Raw genomic sequence first — 13779 nt, forward strand, 5'->3', positions numbered from 1 at the left:
GCATACATGCTTTTTTTTAAGGGATGATGGCTTGTCATCCTGTATGTCCATGATCTGTCTAACTGAATGACTTCTACCAAGTGAGAGATGAATTTACACCAAAATAGAGTAGGTTTTGATCAGACAAACTATTTTTAACATGATTTTGTTTAAAAAATGTATCGATATAATCAAGTAAACCTGTTTGCTTCAGTCCAGTAAATGTTCATCTTGAAATAATACTAACAATATAAAAGTTAACCTTACGTTTACTTTATAAAAGTCTCTAACTCTATCAAAGATGGTGGATGTTTTTGCAATTATACTAAAAGGCGTTTTACTTGATAAAGTTAAATATCAATTAGGTTGTATGCAACAGGTTTTGATCATTTAGAGGCCTTCGAAATGTGCACATCAAATATAATACAGTAGGGTTAAAGGCCTGGTATTTATTTAGCTATTCTCAATGAACAATTGAATGTTTGCTAAAACCCATGGATTTCCTCCTCTTTTCTAAAAGCCTATCATGAGTCTCTGATCAATGGATCTGATTTATCCTCCTGTTTTTGGATTGAGAGCTAAAGCTCTTTTCGCCCCAGTCAGCATCATCTGATGCCTGTCTGGACGGTTTTGCTGTCAGAGCCATTAAAGTTGAAATAAATCTTTGTCCTAATGAGTGGGTGTGCCCGTGGCGCTTATTCATTGCCAGTTGGAGACGAGCTGTCTGTCATATCTATAGCCCTCCCCTGGGAATAGACGCTTTAAAGCAAGCATGCATTTCTGTATCCTATTTTTCCAAACCAGAAAGCCCAAGAAACCCAATGTTAAATGGTGTTTACATTCCAGCGTGAAGGGAAGGAGTGTATCTTTATTTCAGAGTTGGGACTCACTCTGGAGAACGTAGCTTTGTGTAAGGAGTTACTGGAGGGTCGCTGCATGGAGACGTGTTTTTTCCCAGGCTTGGAATGCCGTGTTCAAAGGTGTGGGGTTAGTTCATGCTAATCCCCCACTCATGACTTTCCACCATCATTCTCATAGTGCATGTACAGTGCACATCCCTGTACCATGCTAATGCATCCCTGTGGCAACTGTACAGTGTGGCGCTAGAAACACCAAGGTTTCACAGGTTCGATTTCCAGGGAATGCATGACTTGATAAAATGTATACCTTGAATGCAATGCAAGTTGCTTTGGATTAAAGCATCTGCCAAATGCATGAATGTAAATGTAATTCAGACCCAGAGCGTTTAAATTATAGGCTTGCACAATTTAGAGAGTATTTTTCTCTCTCGATGTTAAAGGGATACTCCACTTTTTTTGGAAATAGGCTCATTTTACAACTCCCCCAGAGTTAAACTGTTGAGTTTTACCGTTTTTGAATCCATTCAGCCGATCTCCGGTTCTGGCGGTACCACTTTTAGCATAGCTTAGCATACATCATTGAAGTGGACAAGACCATTAGCATTTCTAAAAAAAAAATGACCAAAGAGTTTTGATATTTTTCCTATTTAAAACTTGACTCTTCTGTAGTTAAATCGTGCACTAAGACCGACGGAAAATGAGAAGTTGCGATTTTCTAGGCTGATATGGCTAGGAACTATACTCTCATTCCTGCGTAATAATCAAGAAACTTTACTGCCGTACCATGAGTGCAGCAGGCGTAATGATATGACGCAGCGCCTGAAAATAGTTCCGTTGTGTTGACGGAAGGTAGCCTATTTTCAGGCGCTGCGTCATATCATTACGCCTGCTGCACTCATGGTACGGCAGTGACGTTTCTTGATTATTACGCAGGAATGAGAGTATAGTTCCTAGCCATATCAGCCTAGAAAATCGCAACTTCTCATTTTCCGTCGGTCTTAGTGCACGATGTAACTACAGAAGAGTCAAGTTTTAAATAGGAAAAATATCATAACTCTTTGGTCTTTTTTTTTTGAGAAATGCTAATGGTCTTGTCAACTCCAATGATGTATGCTAAGCTATGCTAAAAGTGGTACCGCCAGAACCGGAGATCGGCTGAATGGATTCAAAAACGGTAAAAACTCAACAGTTTAACTCTGGGGGAGTTGTAAAATGAGCCTATTTCCAAAAAAAGTGGAGTATCCCTTTAAGATGCTTTTTTTTTTTTTTTTATCTCCAAATTAGTTGTGCTTGGTTAGGGCTGATGCAGTTAACTAAAACTACAACTAATAAAAACATTTCTGTTCATTAAAATAAAGCCAAAATAAAATATAAATATTAGTTGAAAAACTTGCCCTGGCAAAAATATTAAATGAGTTTAAGTTAAAGCACTAAAATTATTAACTGGAAATAAAACTTGTACTGAAATAAGAATTAAAAAATATATATTTTTTAAAACAAAAATGACAAAATTACTACAAATTAAACAAAGATTAACGAAAACTAAAGATATAAAAAAGCTAACTCAAAATATTAATAAAACTAAAATACTATGACTGATTATAATAACAATTATTATGAAAAAATACAAATATTAACCTAATAGTTCACTTTTAAATGAAAATATTGTGTATTTAATAAAATAATCTTTTTATTTTACAGTACAACTGTAAAATTTCAATACTAATTTATCCTTTTTTTTATCATTTGCTAATATACTAATACTAATGTCTTAATTTCTTCATATTCAAAATGTTGAACAATTGAGATTTTACTTTGGAGATAAAACGCAGAGAGCCCTTTCAAATCTTTCCTGTTGTTGCAACAGCCGGTTTATAAGTGCTTCTCATTTAAAGGTAGGAAAGTTTGTGTGAAGCAGCATTTAATGCGAACATTCAGTGCATATACTAATTTAATAAAATTGCAGCCTTGGCCATTTACCTTTTTTTTCTTGCAGTTTAAATGTTCTCAAAACATGCTAAAAAAAACATTTAGCAACTAAAGCCTATATAGCAACGCCCTGGCAACCATTTACTTGGTCAAAAGACCTATTGAATAGCAAGTATTACAAGCACTTAAAACCGATAGAAAACATCTTTTCTCAGCAGGATAGCTGTTTATAGCCTCAAATGTTTCTTCTGTCCCCCTTTTATTTATTCAGCAGATATAAATAGATGCAGTCACACTGGAATTTGCGAAGCTGTCTGTGTCATGGCATGGCACACACAATAATGCTGTATTGTGGCGCTACAGTTCAGTTACCTGTCAGGGTTGTACGTTTCAATTTATGTGATAGACCGCAAGTAACAAGCAAATTGGCAAGATGTTGAACCAAATTGCATGTGATGGCTTCAAATGGCTGTTAATAAGAGCTCTAAAGTGCTAGTTAAGAGCGTCTCCTGACTCATTCTTTCCAGCGCGCTGTTTATACTATTAGAATTCTTTACGAATGCAGAATAACACTTCAGTGCTCCAGTGACCCCACACCGTTCCCAGAATGCAAATCCAGTGAGTCACAGATTGGCCGCCGTATGACAAGCCTCTGCAGAACCAGCAGAGGAGGAGTGGGTGAGCCGAAGATGAAGAGAGAGAGATAGAGAGGCATTTTTGTGTATGAAAAAATCTACCTCTGTATCCACACCCTGTGCCCCGTGGAATGCGAACATTGTGCGGGGGAGAGACACAGTGGCTTCAGTCATCGCATGGTTTGTAACACACACACACACACAGCCCACGAGTGCGTGTTTGAGGACGATGAAGTCAGAGGAGTGCAATCTTTACCCGCAGCGGTTCCCCTGTGTTTTCAGTGAAAGTGTTTGACTTGTCGTCCATCTTTCCCTGGAGGTCTCAGTATGCGTGCCTCATCATGACCCCTCGCCTCTCACACTAAACGGGTCTGTTTTTCTTGCTCTCTCTTACAAATACTAACAATTAGGCCTGCATAATTAGGGGGAATCGAATTGCGATTTTAAAATGGGATTTTAAAAAGAAAAGGAAAAAAAACCTCCAGGTTTGCTGTGTTTGTTTGTAGAGCTGCACAATTTCACAAAAAAGTGTTAATTATGAATATTACTATAATAATAAATAATTATTATTACGAAGTAAAATTATTCATATAAAAATACAAAATAATAAATATGAATATCATTTCACTGTAAAAAATTTATGTAATATTTAATAAACTGTAAAATTACAATATTAATATATTATTTTTTACTAATATACTCCTACTAATTACTAAAAAAAAATATATATATATTAAATAAGAAATATTAATATCGTAATATGTGATGTGATTTAAATTTAAAAAGCTTCATGAATGAGTTGAATACAAACTGAATATGAATATAAAATACTAATATTATAATAATAAATAATATAATAATTAGTCAAAGATGGAGAGAGATATTATTAAAAATCCTAGTTATAATAATGATATTTATTATAATGATTACTAAATAAAATATTAACTGTAAAATAAGTAGTTAAAAAAATTAAATAATGATACACCTGTAAAACTACAACAATACCAGTTTGGGCTTTCTTAATTTCTTCCTTTTCAAACATGAAATCAATGAGCTTTTGTTTTGGTGGAAATCCACATGGATCCTTAAAGCTTCAGTTTTGTTGACAACAGCCGGTTTATAAGCGTTTCTCACTACAAGTTTAGGAATATGGTTGTCGTCGCATGTTTCGTTCCCAAATGCATGTTATAAGCGACTCAAACTCAGGACAGATGCAGAGACGAGTGGAGCAACATTTACTGTGAACTGAGAAAATAAATTCACCAGATCATGAGCTGCTCGCGTGCAAAAGGAAAGTGCCGCTCTTCACTCTGAAACACGCAGCGCATATATTTATTTAATTAAATCACGGCCTTTGCGTTTTGAAAATCGCACTAAGCCATAACTCGTTTTTGGTTTTATTTCAATTACAAATAATTGATTCAGGCTTTTAGTATATGATCAATAAGCATTCTCACTGAAACCAAATGGTTTATGATTTGACATTCAATTTGTTAACGATCATGAAATTTTGCATAATATGTTTGACAGAATATTTCTAGCATCACACCATAAGAAATCTTGCTTAAGTTGAGTTGTAAGCTTAAATTGAATGCAATGAATGATCAACTCAACATTCTCCAGCTTTCTTTTGCATGATCCTCGTTGGTTGCACGCAGCAACAAACACACATCTGCAAGCAACCAATTTGATCAGAAATACGCACCAGTCTTAGGCTAATTAGATTCGTCCAGGTAGAGCCGTGATAATGACCTCTTCAGTTTGAGTCATGTGACCTTTGTGAGTTGAGATTGGTGCTGTAATATGACTCAGTGTGAGGCTGACTCATGCTCGTGGTTTAGCAGGGTATTGCAGGCTAGTCATGACCTCCCTCATTATGTGGGGTGATAATTGCCCAAACATGCAGTAGGAATGAGTGAATCTCGACGTGCCGCTGCTAATCTGTCTCGTACGGAGAGCCAGAGATGGTGTGCGCTCTGGTGAGTTTGTCGTAGGCGTTTGGACTTGAAATTTACAGTGAAATTGCAGTGGGTGTCATGATGATCCTTAATGCTCATTCTAATGTTGTGCAAGTTGTGCAAACATGCCTAATCACTGAATGTTTCGAGTCTTTTGGTTTGAACCCACAAGCGAATGAGATTTGACACTGTGAGCGTTTGCATTAGTTGTTCTGGTTGATGGATGTTAAACTGATGGAATGTGAGCAGTACCTGTGTGCTGTGGTCACATGACCTCCACATACCTGGGCAGGTGGGACACATTCGGGCCGGTGCCAGGTTTTGCCTCCACGCTACGCCCTACATACTTCACTCATTAAATATAGAAGAAAAACTGAGCGCTGCAGTGCTGAATGTTAATTTTGCATAAAGGAGGTGTGACGTATAACAAGGTGTGCAGACTCTGAAGACTGACTTTTGTAGCCTGAGCGAGTAGGAGTGTGTAAGAGTTTGTATTTAGTGTGTGTGCGGCGTACTAAAACCATTTTACCGTGTATGATGAGTGATAATGTGAGTGAAAGAGCGGTTTGCTTCCTGCAGGAAGATGAACTGTAAACTAGAGCAGAGCTTAACTGGAGGTCGTGAATTATTTACGTTTCATCCTCAAGAGTGGCGATAATGAAATGAGCTTTAGGTCATGCTGCAAATTCTTATTTAAAATCATCTGTTGCCTTTTTTGTTAAAGTTTGAGCCACGACATTAACTTTGCTATGAATGCTTGTAGTTTTGGGGCAATTTTTCATCATTGATCATCTTTTTGACGGATTGCTTTTGCTTCTCTTTTGGAAGTTGATTTAAATAAAGCATCTGCTAAATGTGTAAAGTTTTTCAGGCCCTGTTTACACCTGGTGTTAAGAAATGTTTTCATCAATCCGATCACAAGTGGATGAAACAAAATACGTAAACAGGGTCTAAAACGTTTTCAGCTTGTCCACTTTCAGAGGTAGACATAAACATATTGGACCGGATTGCTTTCATAGTGTAGAGACGCTCATGTGTTCGAACAGCAGCAAAAGACAGTCTACTCTCCGCCTACTGACCTAATACTTAAACATTATGTGAGCGCTGAAGACCCAAGTTTGGTTTGAAGATGAGAAACGTACCAAGCACAAACGTCTCATTCATAAATTGCGCGCGCTTGTTTCGTCCATTAGATCGAAAGATCTGTAAAAGCCGATACAATTACCCCCCCCCCCCCCCCCCCCCCCCCAGAAGTGGATGAAAGTGGACAAAAGAGATGGATTAAAACACCAGGGGCCTCATTTATAAACGTTGCGTACGCACAAAAGAAGCCGTACGCCGCTCTCTACGCAATAATTGGTATTTATAAAAAGCAAACTTGACGGTAAAATGTGCGGTCCTGCACGCAAGCTCTGACCCAGGCGTACGCACAAAAACGGGTGAAATGAGAAATGGCGACACCGTCGGCAGATAGAAGAAACACGTGAAAGTGTGTGAAACTGTAGACCGTTGTGTAAAATAAATGGCAATACTGCCTCTCATAAATAACACGAAGACGTCACAAAGCAAGTATTACAATTAACAGCCAACACGAACACCCGTTTGATCGATCTGCAACAGAAATGCAAATTAACACATATTTGCAAAAAAGAAAAGTGAAATATGTTCTGCAATAATATTGGCATGTTATACAATTCATCCTCATAAATAAGATGGTAAACAACAGAACGAAATAATGTACAAAACTGATATTCTCGCCAATGTGTCCGTCTGGCGGAGCAGATATAGCTAGATATAGCTAGATAGTCAGTCAGATAGATAGATAATTAGGGAGAGATAGATAGATAAATAGATGTATTATTTGTCCACTGGGGAAAGTTGTTTTCATAGTAAAAATGTCTTTATCAGCTACGGAATCATGGTATTCATGCAGGTATTTCATGCATATGCCTTTAGTCTGTTTTATTTTTGATAAAATAACGTATGACGTATGTGTCTCAACCATTCAGAAAGCTGCAAGAAATTACATTTGCGCTGAACTATTTCCCATTTCCAAGTAGATTATAACCGACATCTGTAGCTTGTCATTTCTTTTTTATTTCGGCCACAGTCCGTCTGCAACCTTTTGCCACTCAAGTGCCTTTTTGGCATTATTAGGCTAATGCCCACACTGTGCCCTCCAAACAACATTTTTCTCCTCTTTTCCACCTCGCCAACGATAACTTCTACTTCACATTGAATGAAGTTACGTTTTTTTGATTTCCTCTCTATGTTTGCCATGATTTCGCAATCGATGAATATTAACTTGTGGGCGTTTCACGGACTATTTATGGGCAACTATGGGCGTGACATGAAGCCGCAAAAGCTGCGCTACATTTAGAATTGATTGTGATTTATTAAGGGAAAAATGCGTAGGATGTGCGTGCGCACGGTTTTATAAATGAGGCCCCAGGTGTAAATGGGACTGTCTCCCTCGTCTACTTGTGATCCCATCGACCAAAACGCATCTTAATTCCAGGTGTAAACAGGGCCTTTTTTAAAGATGCCGTTGCATTAGTCCAGCAGTTTTTAAACGCAAAGACACGTCTTGGTAAAAGCCTTCCAAGAAATGGATCTGATGAACCCCTGAACCTGAAACTAGCCTAATTATACAGTTGAGTTTCGCACATCATCCATATATCACTCATTATGTAGCTGGAGTGCATGACCTCTTAATGACCCCTGAAACAGACTCAAATGATGTAAGTCGCAATGTTATTGATCACAGAAAGAGAAATCGGGCACAACAAAAGCAGCAAGATCGAGTGCACAACACAAAAAAACATCCTTTCGTTTAAACCGGTGAAAATGGTATTGAAATCAAACAGCTGTTATGATCTGGGAAGTATTTCTCGATGTTCATGTAAATGAAGTGTGTGCATGAATTATAAATGTGCAGGGCGGCCGGGGGACTCGAGTCAAAATCCGGTCTTTGCTTACGCTTGTTTTAAATCCTCAACACTAGAAAAAAAAACTGGATTTGCTTTGAAACAATTTTCACTCAGGAATTGCTAGTTAATTTCACAATGACAAAGAAACGGTAAACTTTTGAAGTAGAAAGACTGAAATGGTATTTTCTTGTTATTTACTACATCAAAAAAAGAAAAAAGTTTAGTTTATCCTGAACTTAGTATCTTATGTGTACATCTCTGATCTTTATATATACTCATCTCTGACGACTCGGTAGGGCTTAATTATGCCAGAGACGGGAAAGAATGGCTCTGTGCTTCATTCACCGAAAATTACAGTATATGCATGATGACAAAATGTGTTCCTAAGTGTGTTTTGTGTGTTCTTGCCTCCACAGGAAGCTGATCTCTCCCTCACACACACACGCACACGTGCTGGAAGTGCGATGTTGAGCTGTGAAGCTGGATGTAGGTGAGCATTGGAGCGCTCTCTGCTGGACGATCACAGTTAACACACATCTACAGAAATGGGACAGATGGATGTTTTGGCTTTACCATCCTCTAAATAAACAACAGCATAGCAAACACAACATGTGTGATCTCCCTGTACTTTTCCATCTCAACTGTTTCTCTCCGCACATCGTTTCTTTTGCACAGGGGGCCAATGGTGTGTTAAAGGCGCCATGGGGAGCTGTTGTAGCTGTCCCGATAAAGAGATCATCCCTGACAACCATCACAACAAATTCAAAGTGAGCAACGAAACGGTCTGAAGGTGTCTGTCTGTCACACATGTACTGCGGTGAACAGATGCCATGCGTTACAGAGAGTAAAGTTCTCATTTTTATTAATATACCAAATCATGAAATGCTCTAATAAGAAAATAAATCAGCTTTTGTGTTCTCAGAGGATCAGAAACTGTTCTTACTTTACCCAAGATGCCTCTGTGTGTGTCTATGGAAGAACGTGTGTTTACTGAGGCTAGATTCTTACTATGCCACATACATTTACTACCAGGCAGAAGTTCGGACGCAGTTTAGACTCATCATTCTAAAATATGAAGTAGGAAAATTAAAAGTAATCCCAAAACTGTGAAATAACAGTGTTATATGCGAATTATGTAGTGACCCAAAAAAAGCTAAAGTTGTATTTTTATTTGATTTATTTTAACACTGTGCAGATGCTGAAAGTGGTGTGTGTGTGTGTGTTTGTAGGTGATAAACGTGGATGATGATGGTAATGAGCTGGGCTCGGGCGTGATGGAGTTAACGGAGGAAGAGCTCATTCTGCACACGCGCAAACGAGACGCCGTTAAGTGGCCCTACCTCTGCCTGCGTCGATATGGCTATGACTCCAACCTCTTCTCCTTTGAGAGCGGCCGGCGCTGCCAAACCGGTCAAGGTGAGGCTCACGAGCCTACTTAGTCTCTCTCCATCACATCTGCTTTTACTGTATGACTGATATTTGTTGCTTTGTGTCATTCACATTCATTCTTCACTCCTCTTCAGGGATATTCGCGTTCAAGTGTACACGGGCCGAGGAGATCTTTAACATGCTGCAGGACATCATGCACAACAACAGCATCAGTGTTGTGGAGGAACCAGTGCTGGAGCCTGAGCTTCCAGTGACGCCACACACTCCCACCAGTAAGAACAGACACACTTCCAGTTTTCACATTCATATTGGACTCTCTTACTAACTCTTCAATCACTCTCTCTACAGCTCCTGGTTACTCTGTCCCAACAGTAGCCAATGGAATCGGCCGTTACCCGTCATTTGGCGACGCGTCCTCGCGCCCTTCGAGTCGCCATCCTTCAGTGGGCAGCACTAGGTTACCATCAGTAGGGGAGGAATCAACACACCCACTGCTGCTCAATGATGAAACGGTACAGACGCACTTCACTTAAAAACACAGGCTAACACTTTACACAGGGTTCCCGCGGAGTCTTAAAAAGTCTAAAAAAGACTTAAATTCAGAAAGTGAAATTTAAGGCCTCAAAAAGTCTAAAAAACACAAGTTTAGGTCTTAAATTTAATTTACCCAAGTCTTAAAATTCTTACCTTCGTTAATTTTGTTAATTGTGGTCAAGCGTTGTCCGCCGAAAATAAAATGTTGGTTGTTTTGTTTTCTAGTAGGCTACGTGATGATGATAATCCCATGTGATAATCCCATTGCGTGATCACTGCAGGTATAACTCCTGTAAAGTAGGTGGCGGTATGTAACCCGCGCCGCCAATAAAGTGAAGGAAGTTGGTTCACTAGCTACCTGCCCGCCGAATTCGTGCAAGTTGCAACGTTAAGTCGGGGCTGTCGTCGAGCGCGTAGTTTTCAAATATCATGGGGACGGGAAGTGTGTGTTTAACATGACTTGGCTCGATAAGGGTGAGTTTTGCAGCTGGTTACAAGCTGTCCCTAGCAATAGATATGAAGCTCGCTGCAAAATATGCAAGAAGATAATACAGCTAGGGACATTGGGTGTGAAGGCGCTCGAGCATTGCGAAAACGTTTACGTGCGGACCGAACAAGATCGCTTATATAGCAAGATTTGGTATAGCGGACTTCATCAAGAGAGATCTAATTAACACCATGAGCGGACCGTATGTCTTGATGTTCGTTGTTTACTCATTAAACTGCAAGAAAGAGATGATAATTTGGTGGATGATTTAAAAATATTCGTTAATCATCTGTAAATTGTGTAGTCATTTGAATGTAATCATAACGGTCGCCTGAGGGCGCTCAACGACCACGTCATCCGTAAGCGTGAGTTTCTAACAAAAAACAACAGTTTACTAAAAAGAATAAATACATTAAATAATTTACCATTGTTAATTTGTGTTTATTTTTGTTTGTTGTTTTTGTATTTAACCCTTTTACTCGTAAATTTAAAATATTCGAACTGATCCCCCAGCGTGAGTTTTTCTAGGCGACCGTTATTTAGAACCTGTCACTTTAATGTTTCCATGGTGACGCGTCATTGCTTGTCACGTGACACAGCGCAACCACAACAGTGCTGAATGAATGATGATCTGCTTTGATGTAATTTTCCCTTTTCTATTCAAAATATTCACAAATGTATTAGCTATAACATGAAACACTGATATTCCGATTGTCAAATATGTGCAAGTGGATGTGTTTTGTTGTTTAAACACCTTCATAACGATCGCGTTAGTTGATCGTTATGAAGGTGTCAGCACAAATCAGCTGTTTGTGCGATGGGCGGCGCCATGTTAGTTTACAACACGTCAATTCCTCAACTTCTCATGAAATACATGAAAGTGGCCGGAGAACTGGGAGAAGAATAGTTTAAAATGTAAAGCTACTTACACAATGTGTATCTGATATGAATAAAACGTGTCGTCTTATTAGAATGGAAAGGATTATTATTGCCGCTTCCATAGACATCAGTCAGTGTGTGTATTTTACAAACTTAAAATATGTTTAAGAATTTCTGGGATCATTCTAATGTTTCTATTTATGTGTCGTGTTGGTCTTAAACTTCACACATAATGGTCTTAAAAGGTCTTAAAAAGGTCTTAAATGTAACAAACTGAAACCTGCAAGAACCCTGTTTACATTAAGGTTTCATTTGTTGCCCGAGTATCAATTCAGCATATTAGAATGATTTCTAAAGAATCATGTGACACTGAAGACTGGAGTAATGGCTGATGAAAATTTAGCTTTGATCACAGGAATAAATTATATTTTAAAGTATATTAAAAATAGAAAAAAATATATTTTAAATTGTAATAATATTTTTTATTAGTGGTTTTCAGATTTTTTTATCAAATAAATGCAGTTTGATAAGCATAAGAGACTTTAAAAACATTAAAAAAATAGTAATGTTTCCAAACTTTTGACCGGTACTGAATGTTTTGAATGAAAAATGTCATGACATGTTATTAAAGCAGGTTTTGTGCGTACAAGCACTCCTCGCATTTTTATAAGAAAATGTAAAACTCTTAATTCATATTTTTCTTCTGATGAATGTACTGTCTGTGCAGGTGCACACTTACGTCAACACGACGGGTCTACAAGAGGAGCGGCGCTGTCGTAGCAGTGGCCACGCCCCTCTGGAGCTCCGGACGTCCAATCCCGAGAGCGCACTCCCAACGCCGGCCAATGAGACTGAGCCGCACGTGGTTTTGGACTCAGAGGGTGTAAAGTTTGTTTTAGGCCCTACGCCTGTCCAGAGACAGATGCTGCTCAAGGAGAGCCCGCAAGATCTCAGCGAGCAGGACGCAGGAGTGCCCGGCTCTAGTACAGATAACGCCACTTCTCCTGCAAAGACAGTGAATGGCTGCACAGGCCTTGCGACAGACTGTGACACCGGGTACGATAGTGATGAGCGCAAAGAGACGCCGCACGAGCAGCAAAACGGTGTGGTCGGGTCCGGAGCGAGACGAAACAGACCTCCTGTACCGCTTCCCGACGCCCACAACGCCAACAACTCAGCCCAACGGCGGACTGCGCTGCTCAACTACGAGAACCTGCCGGCGCTGCCGCCCGTGTGGGAAACACGCAAACCCAACAGCGAGGCGGAGGACGAGGACGATCTCAAGTCGCCCTCTCTGAACGGCTTCCATCCCCTCGATCCCCAGCACAACTACGTCAACACGGAGAACGTCACGGTGCCGCTCAGCGCACACAAACTCTCCAGCACTCAGCCCACCGTATTCAGCTTTGACCTCCGGAGGCTCGGGGTGGGCGACCCGCTCCGGCAGCTCAACTACATTGAGGTGGAAATGGACAAAGTGTCGGACTCCAGTGGACCTCACACCCCCAAAACACCCACCACACCCTTACCACCCACCCCCACGCGCCGGACTGAGCTGTACGCCGTCATCGACATAGAGCGCACGGCTGCCATGTCCAGCCTGCAGAAAGCACAGCCACGGGATGACGGCACATCCAGGAAAACTCGACACAACAGCACCGACCTGCCCATGTGACCCGACCAGCACTGATCCAGCAAACCAGTCGGTTTACTCGTCCCAGAATGCTGGACGAATCTCACGAAAACCTGTCAGGTCACATTTCACTGAGATATCTAAAGAAATAAACAACTATATTCCACATTTACCCTATTTTCATACCAGCAAACCCGTCGGTTCTGGTCGTATTTTTATACAGCATATGTGGAGTGTTGTACATTTGAACTGGTGTATGGCAATAAAAAAGAAGCTACAAATCGAAATCATCACATTTAATCACATACATACACTAATGTTCTTCTCATGCTCAACAAGGTTGCATTAATTTGTTCAAAGATACAAAATTTTTTTTTAACTTTTCTATGTGAATATATTTTAAATTGTAATTTATTCCTGTGATCTAAGCTGATGTTTTTTTTCAGCATCATTACTCAGTCTTCAGTCTTCAGTGTCACATGATCCTTCAGAAATCACTCTAATATGATGATTTGTTGCTCAAGAAACATTCCTCAAACATATTAAGCAGCAAAAACTGTTTTCAA

The 13779-nt window shown here is 39.6% G+C and overlaps 1 protein-coding gene across 1 annotated transcript; it reads left to right on the plus strand.

The window, feature by feature from the left end:
- Positions 1–8913: 8913 nt before the first annotated feature.
- frs2a (fibroblast growth factor receptor substrate 2a) lies at positions 8914–13501 on the plus strand. Its single transcript, XM_056245276.1, has 5 exons — positions 8914–9058; positions 9521–9707; positions 9815–9952; positions 10029–10192; positions 12308–13501. Exons 1-5 carry the CDS (start codon positions 8993–8995, stop codon positions 13253–13255), a joined length of 1503 nt encoding a protein of 500 aa, XP_056101251.1. The 5' UTR covers positions 8914–8992; the 3' UTR covers positions 13256–13501.
- The last annotated feature ends 278 nt before the right edge of the window (positions 13502–13779 follow it).

The sequence above is a fragment of the Rhinichthys klamathensis genome, unplaced genomic scaffold, assembly GCF_029890125.1.
Source record: "Rhinichthys klamathensis goyatoka isolate OS25496 unplaced genomic scaffold, OSU_Roscu_1.1 h1tg000029l_1, whole genome shotgun sequence".
Lineage (NCBI taxonomy): Eukaryota > Metazoa > Chordata > Actinopteri > Cypriniformes > Leuciscidae > Rhinichthys > Rhinichthys klamathensis.

What these genes read in the sequence shown, in the direction of transcription:
- frs2a (XM_056245276.1), top strand. Translation starts at nt 8,993, where the DNA reads ATGGGGAGCTGTTGTAGCTGTCCCGATAAAGAGATCATCCCTGACAAC. An exon ending in ACCATCACAACAAATTCAAA is followed by an intron (nt 9,059 to 9,520) that starts GTGAGCAACGAA and finishes GTGTGTTTGTAG; the next exon opens with GTGATAAACGTGGATGATGA. An exon ending in GACGCCACACACTCCCACCA is followed by an intron (nt 9,953 to 10,028) that starts GTAAGAACAGAC and finishes CTCTCTCTACAG; the next exon opens with CTCCTGGTTACTCTGTCCCA.